This window comes from Crocuta crocuta, unplaced genomic scaffold (assembly GCF_008692635.1).
Source record: "Crocuta crocuta isolate KB4526 unplaced genomic scaffold, BGI_CrCroc_1.0 scaffold222, whole genome shotgun sequence".
NCBI lineage: Eukaryota > Metazoa > Chordata > Mammalia > Carnivora > Hyaenidae > Crocuta > Crocuta crocuta.
In genome coordinates, this window is record NW_027528806.1 from 326,174 (window position 1) to 338,241 (window position 12,068).

Sequence of the window (12,068 nt, forward strand, 5' to 3'; positions counted from 1 at the left end):
TAGTTTAAGTAATGGGCCACTAATTCTGCTAATGATTAGCAGCCCCGAGAACATTTTCGGGGGCGGGGGCGACACTTGGCAAACACCACACAGCCCTAATTTATGCAGCACGTGTTCTTTTTACCACTCTTCACTGGCCTGAAAGACACAGTAACAATAATTCAGATCTGACAGGTGCAGGACAACATGTGACTAGTATCCCAAGGAAAAGCACCGGCTCCGCACAGCCTTATGTTTAAGAGTGTTATCACGAACCCTACAGTAAACAAGGGGCCTATGGCAAAGAGAAGGAAAACGTTTACTAAGAACTTGAAAGGTGGTGTTTAGATTTGGTGTTTGTTTTCCAGTTCTGAGGCTGAAGTTTAATTGCTGTTGATCCAAGACTGCCAAGATAGACCAAGATAGGTCAGAGGAATTGTTTAAATGAGTTTGCTTAAATATCTCTTAGGTTAAACTTGGACAGCCTTTTAACTTCAGGTTTAAATCTGCCTCCTCAAGGTCCTGAGCCACAATTTTAGAAAAAGCTCCCCCCTCTCCNATCTCCCAACTCGGAACAAGATTGAGAGCTGTGAACTCAGCTTCAAGATTTCCCCCCTCGGGTTTTGACTCCGTGTGGCCTGGGGCAAATCACAGCCAGAGAGTCTCAATTTTCTCGCCTACGTAAGGAGAGTATTTGTTACCACTTGCTTTCTAAAACCCCTCCCAGTTCCCAGGATCCTGCGGTGGCAAACCCGCAGGTTTTTGTGACACTATGAACAGTATTTAACGTATATGAGGATGAAAAGGAGGAACTGATTTCGCGTTCTCTGATTCTGACCCCCCTTACCGTTGTTGAATCCATCTTCAGGAAGTTGAAAAGGTTTAATGTTCTGCCACTGTGGGAATTGGCTGGGAGTTTGTTTCTAAGTGTATTAAATGTAACTTCTCCTTCCTGAACACCAGCTTTTTGCCCCTCGTGGGGAAGGGAAGTGAGGTCCCGGAACAGGCACTGAATTCCCATTCTAAGAATGACACCCTGGTTCCACCTGCATTTAATTAGCTCTGACCAGCAGTCGTTCATCTGTAAAAATTAAAAGAACATTAAAGGGGCGCCTGGGTGGCTTAGTCGGTTAAGCGTCCGATGTTTTTTCTTCCCTTGCCATCTTCACCCTGTCTCCAAATGTAAACCTTAATCACGGGTAAATATGCTGTAGCTTTGTGGCGTAACTCTGAAATGGGCTGCTAGTAATCTGGGCGAGCATTGCTCTTACAGTGTGTTCACTCACAGTCCCTCCCTTGATCCTGAGCAAGCATCGCTGTTGCAGAATCACACAGAGGGAGCATGTGTACTGGGTCCTTCCAGATTCTTCCATCCCCAAATAAACTGTGATTAACTCCAAATTATGTCAACTCCAAAGACTATGAAACTTAAGGACAAGGAAATCCAAATAAATTTTCCTTGGACTGTACAATTTCTTAAAACATAGTTTCTGTCCTCTCTGTACTGGTCTGGAGACCTTCTTTCTGAGCTATCCCATCCATAATCTCATCTTGACACTCACCATTATACTGGCACTCTCTGTGAGTTTCTCACAGCCTCCATGCATCTGTCCATCTACTCAGAAAAAAAGTACATTTTGAAGAAAACTACTGTGTGCCCCATACTGTTCTAAGCATCAGGGAAGCAAGAGCAAATAAAGATTTTGCTCTCTTGGAGCCTCTATTCTACTAGGTAAGGAAAAACAGGGCTTTTAGTAAACAGTCTGACATCTCTGCAAGTTAGAAAAAGACACAGCGCTGAGGGAGTAGGCAACAATTTTGTGTGAATTCGAATGAAAAAACAAAAACAAAAAACCTCTTCATTCATCCAGACTAAGGCCGCCTACTAAGCGGTAAAACTTTGGAAATAGAGGGTGGGCTGGATTTTAGGACTCCCTTGCTTCCTCAACTGGGTGAGCCACCTTACGTGGATATGGCAAATGATATGGAGAAAAATGAAGTCAGATAAAGTATCTAGAAAGTGATGTGGACATGCGGATTGTGCTAGCTTATATGGTGTGGTTAAGAAGGGCCTCCCTGACAAGGTAGCATTGAGCAGAGGAAATAAAGAACAAATAATACAAATGTCAGGGAGAAGAATGTTCTAAGATAACAGCAAGTACAAAGGCCCTGAGGCAGGAGCTAGTTTGGTGGGTTCAAGGAAGAGCAAAATGGCAATTAAGAAGGAGGAGGCAGGGGCTCCTGGGTGGCTCAGTGGGTTAAGCATCCGACTTCAGCTCAGGTCATAATCTCACAGTTTGTGGGTTCGAGCCTTGCGTCCGGCTCTGTGCGGACAGCTAGCTCAGAGCCTGGAGCCTGCTTCAGATTCTGTTATCTCCCTTTCTCTCTGACCCTCCCCTGCTCACACTGTCTCTCTCTCAGAAGTAAATAAAACATTAAAAAAGTAAATAAGGAGGCAGAAGAATGGGTCAGCAAAAGAGCAGAGCATGCAGGGCCTTCTAGACAATTCATCTAAATATCCACCCACCCAGTGAATACTGAATCCCTACTAGGTGGTTGGCCCGTCTGAACAGTGTGAGCTCCTTGTGAGCAGGAGCTATTATGTTCACCATTGGGCCTTTGGGACTCAACATAGTGTCCGGCTTATGATCAATGGTCAGTAACATGTAAGAAGCTTGGAGGCATCTTCAGGAACTCTCCCGTAGCAGAGATTCCGGCCCTTCAGTATGGATACCACTTTCCTATTGCTGCTATAAGAAATCACAGCAAACTTATTGGCTTAAAATGACACATTTCTGTTATGTCATGGTTCCGAGGTCAGAAGTCTGCAGTGGCTGTCACGGGGCTAGAGACAAGGTGTAAACAAGGCTGGTGCTTTCTAGGGGCTCTCGGGGAGAACTGTGTTTTCTTGCCTTTCCTAGCTTCTAGAGACCACTTGTGTTCCTTGGTTTGTGGCTTCATCCTCCATCCTCAGGGCCAGCAGTGCAGCATCTTTATTTTAATGTTTATTTTGAGAGAGAGAGAGAGGGAGGGAGAGAGAGATAGACAGACAGACAGACGAAGGGAGGGAGAGAGAGAAAAGGCAGGGGGCGAGGCAGAGAGGGAGAGAGAGGATCTCTAGCAGGCTCCGCACCGTGAGCATGGAGCCCAACACAGGGGCTTAAACTCAGACCATGAGATCATGACCTGAGCCATAAGCGTCTGATGCGTAACTGACTGAGCCACCCAGCCACCCCCAGGGAGGGAGCATCTTTAAATCTCTGACTCTTGACTCCTTCCACTTTAACAGCCCCTCCTGATTAAATCAGCCCCACCAGATAGTCCAGGACAATCTTCTTGAAAGTCAGCTGATTAGCGATCTTAATTCTATCTGCCAATTTAATTTTTCTTTGCCCTACCACATAAAATATTCAGATTCCAGGAATCAGGACACGGACCTCTTAGCAGGGAGGTCCATTATTTTGCCTACTCAATATGTTTAACCTGACTTAATTTGCATCCATTTGAAAACACCCAGAGGTCACACCTAGGGAACCCTTCCTACTTCTTCCTCTCCTGTTAAAAGCTTACATTATTTGGCTGTGTCTTGCTCCTTTCTCTCCTCTCCCCATCTTCCATTTATAATCTAGTACATCCAGTCAGGGCACTTGACTATATGGTTTCTTCCCATTGTAGGGCTTGGTTTGTCATGAGAGCGCAGGGATGTCTTCCCTTCCACTCACCTCTATCTCCTGGGGATTCCCCTTCAGAGCAGCCTTTCCTTCTGCTGAAACCCACTTTGATTGCTCCGTCAACCTACGGGCCCCTGTGGCCTACTTACGGCAACCATCACAGTTGAGCTCTTGTCCTTTGATTGTTTCACAAATACGCAACTCTCATGCTGGAATTCTCTGCCCTGAGCCGAACAGAAATTGCCACTCTGTGAATGCCTCGGTCTGTTGCTTCCCCCAGCCCCCGCTTTGCCCCGCAGCCTGCGTTTCAACTGCTCAGAAGGCGTCATCCCCATCTTGGCTGGACAGTGTTTCTGCCGCCGTCAGCACCCAGCATTCCACGGCTATGCCACGTTGCACAAGGTCGTGCTCCAGCACGTTCTGGGAACATTTCCCCCACACAGCAGATTGTATGTTTATCTTAAGTTGGGTGGGTTTAATTATTAAAGGCTTTGCAGTCTGTCTTCAAGGTTATATAAGGAAAACAAAATGATGAGTCTTATTCAACCAGTGTGAAGGAAAAGGCCATTCTTTCTCACACACGGTGATGATGCACACTCTACTTTTTTTTCTCTGCATTTTTGTATCACATGACGGAAACCGTTGTGAAAATGGGCAATTTAAAAATTACCCAATAGTCCTCACACGTGTGCATGAAGACATTTATGCATAGGACAGTCATCACATCATTTTTAGGCCTTAACATACTGGAAGCATCAATGAGGAACTAATATAGCACAATCGAACTCTGAAATATTACACAACAGTTAAAAAGAATTAACTGTGTAGAGAACAATATTTCTCCAAGATATTTTAAGTATCTTTTTCTTGTAAGCTCTGTGCCCAACATGGGGCTTGGACTCACGACCCCAAGAGTCACATGCTCTGTGACAGCCATCCAGGCATCCCTTCAGTATCTTTTAAAGTATAGTCCAGAAGAGTGTATAAAGTACGCTTCTATATTTTAAGGGGCAGATAAAATACATGCCTACAGGTACATACAGACATAGAATGTCTCAGGTCATTCAAGAAATGTAATAGCTGATGCCTCCAGGGAGCTAAATTGAGGACTGGGAGTAGGAGAGAGATTCATTTTCAGTTTATTTCAGTTGACATCTAGTCATCAAGTTATGGGATTTTCTCCTCATACCTCAGCTTTAGAACGAAGTTACTTCTTTCCCAGAGGACTGGTTTGGATTCATCTAAGGGCCCCACTGTGTGTCTCCAAGAAATCATCTTCTGAAGTTGAAGTAAATCTTCTGAGTGGCCTCTGTTGAAGTTCTCCTCACAGGGTCCATGCATTTGATAACTTAAAATAGGTAATAACATCATACAGCATTTGCATTATTTTCATTAATTTCTTTTGTCTTTTGTTCGGGGAGGGGGACACTAAAGGTCCAGGTAGGTCTGTACGGTGTGTAGTGGCAAGGAGAACTGAAGCAGCGGCAACAGAAGCACGTTGTGAGTGAAGGGGGATGTTCTGTATCATGATGAGTAATGAATGTCAGCTCTTAAATAATTGCACCCATTTATTTCATTGTCCTCTGGTGTTTTAATTATGATTCAGCCTGTGAGAATTCACCCTAAAGGGGTTTTTTTCAGGAATGAATTATCCTTGTAATGTGATAGAAGGTAGTTGACTTTTTTTTTTAGCATCTACACGCATTACCTTCTCAAAAAGGAGAAGACGACAAAAAACAACCTAATGTAAGCTTTTAAATAGTTCAAAAGATTACGACAACTGAGAGGCAATTTTGAACTGAAGAAGCACGATGCCGCTGCCCACCAGTGGCTAAGGCTTAGTGCTGAGCTGCTAATCAGCTGACCTTCAATAAGGATTTCCCTGGCTTATCCAGGTAGGTGTGATGTGATGCTAGGAGACAGAAATGAGGTGACAGAGGGAGGGAGACGAGGGGCCACTGGAAGCCGCTGGGTGGGACTCAGGGTGAAAAGCACCATCATACCCCACGCTCCTGACCCGATTGTCAGAGGCCACACACACATGCTCATGAATGCGCCAAAAGTCAACAGTAGAGATGCAAAATGAAACAAAAGTTTATTTTCTGCAATACCTTCTGTAAATTACAAAGGCAAAATGCTAAACTACAGCATATAACTTTTCAATATTTAACCAGAGTACTTATAATAAATATGCATCCTGAAACAAGATAAAAGGCTACACTTTGTCAGGCGTCCTACAAAATGTCTCAAGTTTTATACTCTGCAGCATTTCTGCATGGGGGCAGGAGGGGGGTTGTTTGTATTTTCTTAAGTGCTGTGACAAAAGGTCCTTTCACATTTCTTTGGAGCATTTTCGAAATTGCTGAAGTATAAACAACTTAAGAAAAGTAACACCAAGCCTGAAAGCCATTTCTGCTTTGTGGTCGTTGGTCCTCATCCAATACAGATGAGCACATCCTCCAATATAGCCCGTCACCCTGTGCGCCCAGGTGGCCCTACGGTCCGTGGCCCGGTTTGAGCAAGCCTACGCTCTGCGTCGTACACTTCTCTATTCAGCTTCCATCCCTCAACAGAAACAATGCCATAAGGAAGCTGCACGCAAGTTCGAAATACTTTTAACCTGAAAGCAAAGTGAACAGAAATACTTGCCCCCATGACCTCTGCTATGCACCATCATGTGTACCACGTTAGGACTCTAGTTTCAAAGGTGGAAAAGTGATCGGCTAACAGTCCTGCCAGAGATCACTTATAGGAGCTGGTAAGAGCTGGGGTGTTCAAAAATCCTCAGTGGGTAAAAGGAAGATTTTCTATATTCAGAAATGTGCAGCAGTTGTGAGGACACGATGGCATAAGGCTAGGGGCCTGGTGGCAGCTCATGTAGAGTTTGGAAAGGGAATACGTAACTACCCTTGGCTATAGCTGCAAACTCCAAGGAAAAAGTTATGTTTAAAAAAGTCCTAAGCATGGTTACCTAAAAATACTTTGTTAATAGAGTCTAATGTAAATCTCACTTACTTAGGGGTTTAGCTATGAAAACATCTTTAAGAGCCAATAAAAATATTGTAGAGAAAAAAACACCTTTAAAAAATTGAGGTTAAGAACTGTGAGGCATTTTTTTTTCTTTTTTGGCTGTAAACACGCAGTTTACTGTCCCTTGTTGAAACACGAATGTCTGGATTCCTGAGCTTTACGGATAATAGGAGGCAAGTTTGCATAGATTTGCAATATGTCAGCGATTTGCTTCAAAATAATTTTTAAGGACAGCTTGCTTTTGTTTCTCAACTTTGTATTTTACTTAACAGTGCTCATCAAACTCTGAGACTAACAAGCAGGGTGATGAGCTACATAAGGCAGAGGGGGCAGGGAAATGATGGGATTCGGTTTTTAAGTCCACAGGATATCATGATAAAGGCTCTTAAGCATGCACCATGTAACTAGTGCCACACTATTTTGGTCAGAAGTTAAATCATGTTTTGGGCTTGGAAACCAGAGTCAAAGGGGCCCTCTGGTGCTGACTGGCACAGCCTGAGTGCGGGAACTAAAGCAACAGTCACTGAGTGGGGAGGTCTCAACATATCGCTCAGTGCCGACGAAGCCCCTCAGCTGGCGGCTACCAAGGAGGTTGCCCACCCACCAGCACCAGCACCAGGACCAGACCCCCGGCTGTGGCGGATTCCGGCTCTGGAATCTGACAGGATACCAGGGCATTTCTCCTGTGCTGCTCTGAAGTCTCTAAAGCAGCTGCGGGGAGGACAGTCGTCTCCTGGACCCAGTCCTCGGAAAGCTGCCTTAGGAAAGGGAGAGAGCCAGGCTGGGCCACGGTGCACACACCACGAGCGAGAACACTGGCAGCGGCTGCCGACAACTCCAGATCTAACACCAAGATGGACGACAAGGGGCAGCGTCTTGCCAAGAAATCCATTTTACTTCTTCTGGGCCTGGTTTTTACACATGGTAAGGATCTGCTTCAGTACTTTCTGGACATCTTCATCCATCTGGCCCTAAGGAACGCAAACAAAAGACAATCATTAGAACCTAAGTTCAGTCCTGGCAGTCTTCCCCCAGAGAATGCGACGGCAGGCTGAGATGCAGCCCTAGGCTTACCAACCCCCCTCGCCCAATCTTCCAAAGGAATGTCAGCCCTACTGACTCCCACGTTTGTATGAGGGACTCGGAGAGAGGGCCGTGCTCTTTTCTCTCTGGAGGATGAGGCTGGGTCTCTTAGAGCCACCAGCTTTCTGGGTCTCAGTTGCAAATGTGAGCCCTGCTAGCCGAGCCACCAACAGTCATGGGGGGAGACAGTGCTGATGGCTGGGAACTGGCATGCCTGAAAAAGAAAGCCTGGGTTCCTCCCTGTGGTGGGGGTAGCGGCCACATTCTCCTTCATTCCTCAGCAGAGGATGAGGCTGCTCTCCGTAAGCGGCACAGGGCTCCTGACGAACCCAAAGCAAAGCAGAAGGCATCTGAAAGCATCTCAATGTAAAAGCTTCTCCTTGACTTTTCATTTGTTCTACTAGCTTAGTGATGGGAGTTGGAGTGACAGCTGCGGTGGCATTTCTTTCGGATACCCAGGTACTTCGAGGCTGTTATCGTACCTGCACAGCATACAGAAGATGCATTCTGTAAACAGATATGACCTCCTGGTGGTGCTTCTTGCAGTCCTAGAAAGAGACAATTTGACACTGCTTAGGAGACCTTTAAAGAACAAAAACAAAAACCTGTAAGAAAGCTGTGACAAAACGCCACCACTCAAATGATTTCCTCCGCCAAATGCTAGCATATGAGGGATTTAAAAATGGTTGTGGGCTCACTGGGTTGTAGATTTCTGAATGCTTGTCAAAATTCTTAGAGAAACATCTGTCAATATTCTTAGGGGGGAAAATCTACCTATTTCATATTTTGATACAACTTAGAAGAAAATTCATGTAAAAACTAGTTATTATGGAATCCCACATTTGTTGCAAAAAATATACGTATACATACTTATGCAAATACACAGGTACATTCACACACAATAAATGGTGCAAAGAAACATACTATTTCTGAGTGGTGAATTGTGGACAATTTTTGTTTATAGAAACTTTTCCAGAGTTTTCTGTATTTTCCAACTTTTCTACAATAACCAAGTATTTATTACTTTAATTTTTAAAACCTATTCGTTTAAAAGGAGTTGTTGATCTCTCACTAAATAGCCAGTCCCCCAGTCCCCCAGGGAGTTCAGTTATTTAGGTGTCAGTGTACCCAGGAGATGAACAGGGTGGTGCTGCTCCTCAGTACAGCCGTTGATGCTTTTATTTCTCCTTGTTGAGCTACTGTTCCAATTCCTCTATTTCAAAAATCTTAGCTCTGAACTCTTCTAAGAAGATGGCTTTCCTCTGATTTCACGATGAAAATTGACACTGTCATATATAGATCACTACAAAAATTGACAAGGGCGCCTGGGTGGCTCAGTTGGTTGAGTGCCCAACTTTGGCTCAGGTCATGATCTCGCGGTTTGTGGGTTCAAGCCCCACATGAGGCTTGCTTCTGTCAGCAGAGAGCCCACTTCAGATCCTCTGTTCCCCTATCTCTGCCCCTCCTGCTCACTCTCTCTCAAAAATAAACATTTAAAAGAAATCGACAAAAGCCCATCAATACCCTCCTCACCTCTTTCCTATGAGTGTCAGAACATGAGATATCCTTCCTATTCAAGGACAACCTATGAAACCTCAGTCCTTTGAAGTTCATACCATTAGAAGGCATCCTTAGTAACCTTTCTCTGTGTTGTTTCCTCCCATCTTTTGCATACGTCCACTCAATCACTTAAAACTTCATCTTCTGATCATTACCCTGTTTCTGTCATCATCTGGATGGCTGTGAGATCCACATGCACGAGCACGTGACACGCTGGCCTCTCAGTTCCCCAGTGACTTGCACTTCCTCCTTCCAGCCAGACACACTCAGTCACAGCCCAGCCTCTGTCATTACCTCTGAAATCTCAAATGAAAGCACCTCACCCTTTGATCACCAGCACCCATCTTTCTAGCACCTGCTGTTGCCTTTCCTGCCTCCTGCTGTGGTTCTTTGGCTGCAGCAGATTCCTAGCTATTCGGTCACTTCTCTAGGGCAGCCTACTGGGGTCCCGATTCCACCCTGCCACCCCACGGGAACTGTCCGTGCCGCATCTGCCAAGGGCCACCCACTTCCCACATCTCAGTCCGTGCTGGTTTTTACCTAACCCTTCGAGATTCAGCACCCGCATCGCTTCCTGCGGGAAGCCTTTCGAGACATTTCCTCTGTATTCCCAGAGCATGCTGGGTACCTGTCAAGGGGTACTTACCACACTGAGAATATGTAAAGCCATTATATTAAGTATGAACTCAGTGAAGGCAGGGACTGTGTTTTATTCACTTTTACGCCACCAGCACCTTATACAATACTGATACATAAGAGCTTATTAAATGTTGAAAATTGTAAACATGATTATATAAACCATCAGCACTTTATCTGCAAGTCTGTGGTAACCACTTTATCAGAAAAATGAGCTGCAGAACACAATAGGGGGCATCTTCTCCTCCCCTGATCTCTCCTTCGCTGTGAGAACTGATAACACAAAAAGGCTGGTTTTATACTCTGTGGCCAGCCAGAGTCTGGACCGCAGAAACCTGAATTCACCAGTATCAAGTCTGTACTGAAGACGTCATGAAATCCAGGTCCTGTTTGTAAATGGAAACTAGAGGTAGTCCATGACAGACTAACCCTTACTTCATGTGGAAAATGTAACATACCCATGTCAACTAAAACCTTAACAAACATCGTGGCAGGTGAAATACTGGCCCTCCGAAGATGTCCACACCCTAATCCCCAGAACCTGTGGTAGTTACCTATATGGTAAAAGGACCTCGTAGGTATGATTAAGCTAAGGATCTTGGGATGGAGGAAAGGTTTATTCTGATTATCTGGGTATCTCTTAAACATAACCACAGGGTCCTTATAAGAGAGAAGCAAGGTCAAAGGTGGGGGAGGAGACGGGAGGACAGAACCAGAGGTGGACGTGACGTACTTCAAGCTGGAGGCAGGGGCCATGAGCCAAGGAATTCAGGTGGCCTCTAAAAGCTAGCGAAGCCCAGGAAATGGACTCTCCCCTAGAGCTTCTAGAAGGAACCAGCTCTACTGACACTTTAACTTTGGTGACACTGATTTCAGACTTGTGAGCTCCAGAATTTTAAAAGCATAAATTTGTGGGTTTTTTAAAAAGTTTATTCATTTTGAGAGAGAGCACAAGCAAGTGTGGGAGGGACAGAGAATCCCAAGCAGGCTCGGCACTCTCAGCGTGGAGCCCGACGAAGGACACTTAACCAGGCGCCCCAAGTTTGTGTTGATCTGTTACAATAGCCACGGGGAATGAATACAGATACGGAAGGACTCTCCTGGGTGAAAGAAGGGGAGGGGCCAAGCAGCAGCTTCAGCTGCGCAGATATGCAATTACCAGAGATCCTGGCCCCTAATAAGAAAACGTTCTTGCCACTGCCAGAGACAGTAATGACTACGGGCAAAAATTGGAGAGAGGGTGAAAAGTTAGTGGACGTGTAAACGCGAAGCCTATGCCGGTATGCTGCCGATTCCCCGTTCTCAGAGATCCAGGTGACCCACCTCACTGCGGGAAATCCTACCGCTTCCTCCTGCCCTCACTAATAGAGTCTTAGTCAGCTGCTCAGCCGCCCTTAGGCTGGGGCTCTTCTTGCTCCAATCTGTCCCCACCCAGCTGAGCTGGTGCGTAATCTGCCTCGCCCTGCACCCCCCACCCCCAACCCCCCTCAGGAGGCGGAAAGGAGCCCACTCACAGCCAGCTGGTTCTGTAGCTGCTTGACCTGCTGCTGCAGCCCTTCCAGCTGCTGACTCTGCCTCTTGGACGAGCTAGCGGAGTAGGAGAGCTGCGAGAGGCTGTTCAGGGCCTCCTTCAACTTGGTGACTTCCTTTGACATCTCATTTATCTGGCAAGGAAGGAAAACTATCATCAATAGAGAGGCAAGATTCCAGATAGTTCTAAGGCTTGACATAGCCTCTTACTGGCTTTGGGGACTTAAGACTTTGGAACAATTTCTTTTTTATTTTTTTAAAGAAAACCCATAACATAAAAGAGGTAACAAAATCAGCAAACCCACATAGCCCTCTAAGGCCATTACATTCAAATAAGAGCCCCAGATAAAATACTGTGCTGTGATGCATAAGGGTAACAAAAGCTGGGACGATGATTTCCTCTTTTACTATGAAAGGGTGCACTATCAGAACGAGGATTTTAGGCATTCTTTATTTTGAGATGGCTACGTGTTGTTCAATAGCGCTGACAGGGGCAGTCAGGAATGAGTCCTAGGAACCCTGACTTCTCTGTACATCATGCTTTAAAGTAAACATAACCTCTCCCTGCTACCTGACCTC

The 12,068-nt window shown here is 45.5% G+C and overlaps 2 protein-coding genes across 5 annotated transcripts in view; both read right to left on the bottom strand.

The window, feature by feature from the left end:
- The window catches only part of TTC23L (tetratricopeptide repeat domain 23 like), a 54,590-nt gene extending 53,715 nt beyond the window's left edge, over window positions 1-875 (bottom strand). Inside the window, exon 1 of the mRNA XM_077755809.1 lies at window positions 827-875. The gene's annotated coding sequence lies outside the window, so the exon portion shown is untranslated. The remainder of the gene's footprint in view (window positions 1-826) is intronic.
- Window positions 876-5,720: 4,845 nt separating this feature from the next.
- Window positions 5,721-12,068, bottom strand: part of RAI14 (retinoic acid induced 14) — a 114,616-nt gene continuing 108,268 nt past the window's right edge. For all 4 annotated transcript variants that reach the window (XM_077755816.1, XM_077755815.1, XM_077755817.1 and 1 more), the window contains 3 exons: window positions 11,474-11,623; window positions 8,246-8,311; window positions 5,721-7,651 (listed from right to left, as the gene is read on the bottom strand). In XM_077755816.1, coding sequence (XP_077611942.1) covers window positions 7,574-7,651; window positions 8,246-8,311; window positions 11,474-11,623 — 294 coding nt within the window. In that variant the 3' untranslated portion in view covers window positions 5,721-7,573. The remainder of the gene's footprint in view (window positions 7,652-8,245; window positions 8,312-11,473; window positions 11,624-12,068) is intronic.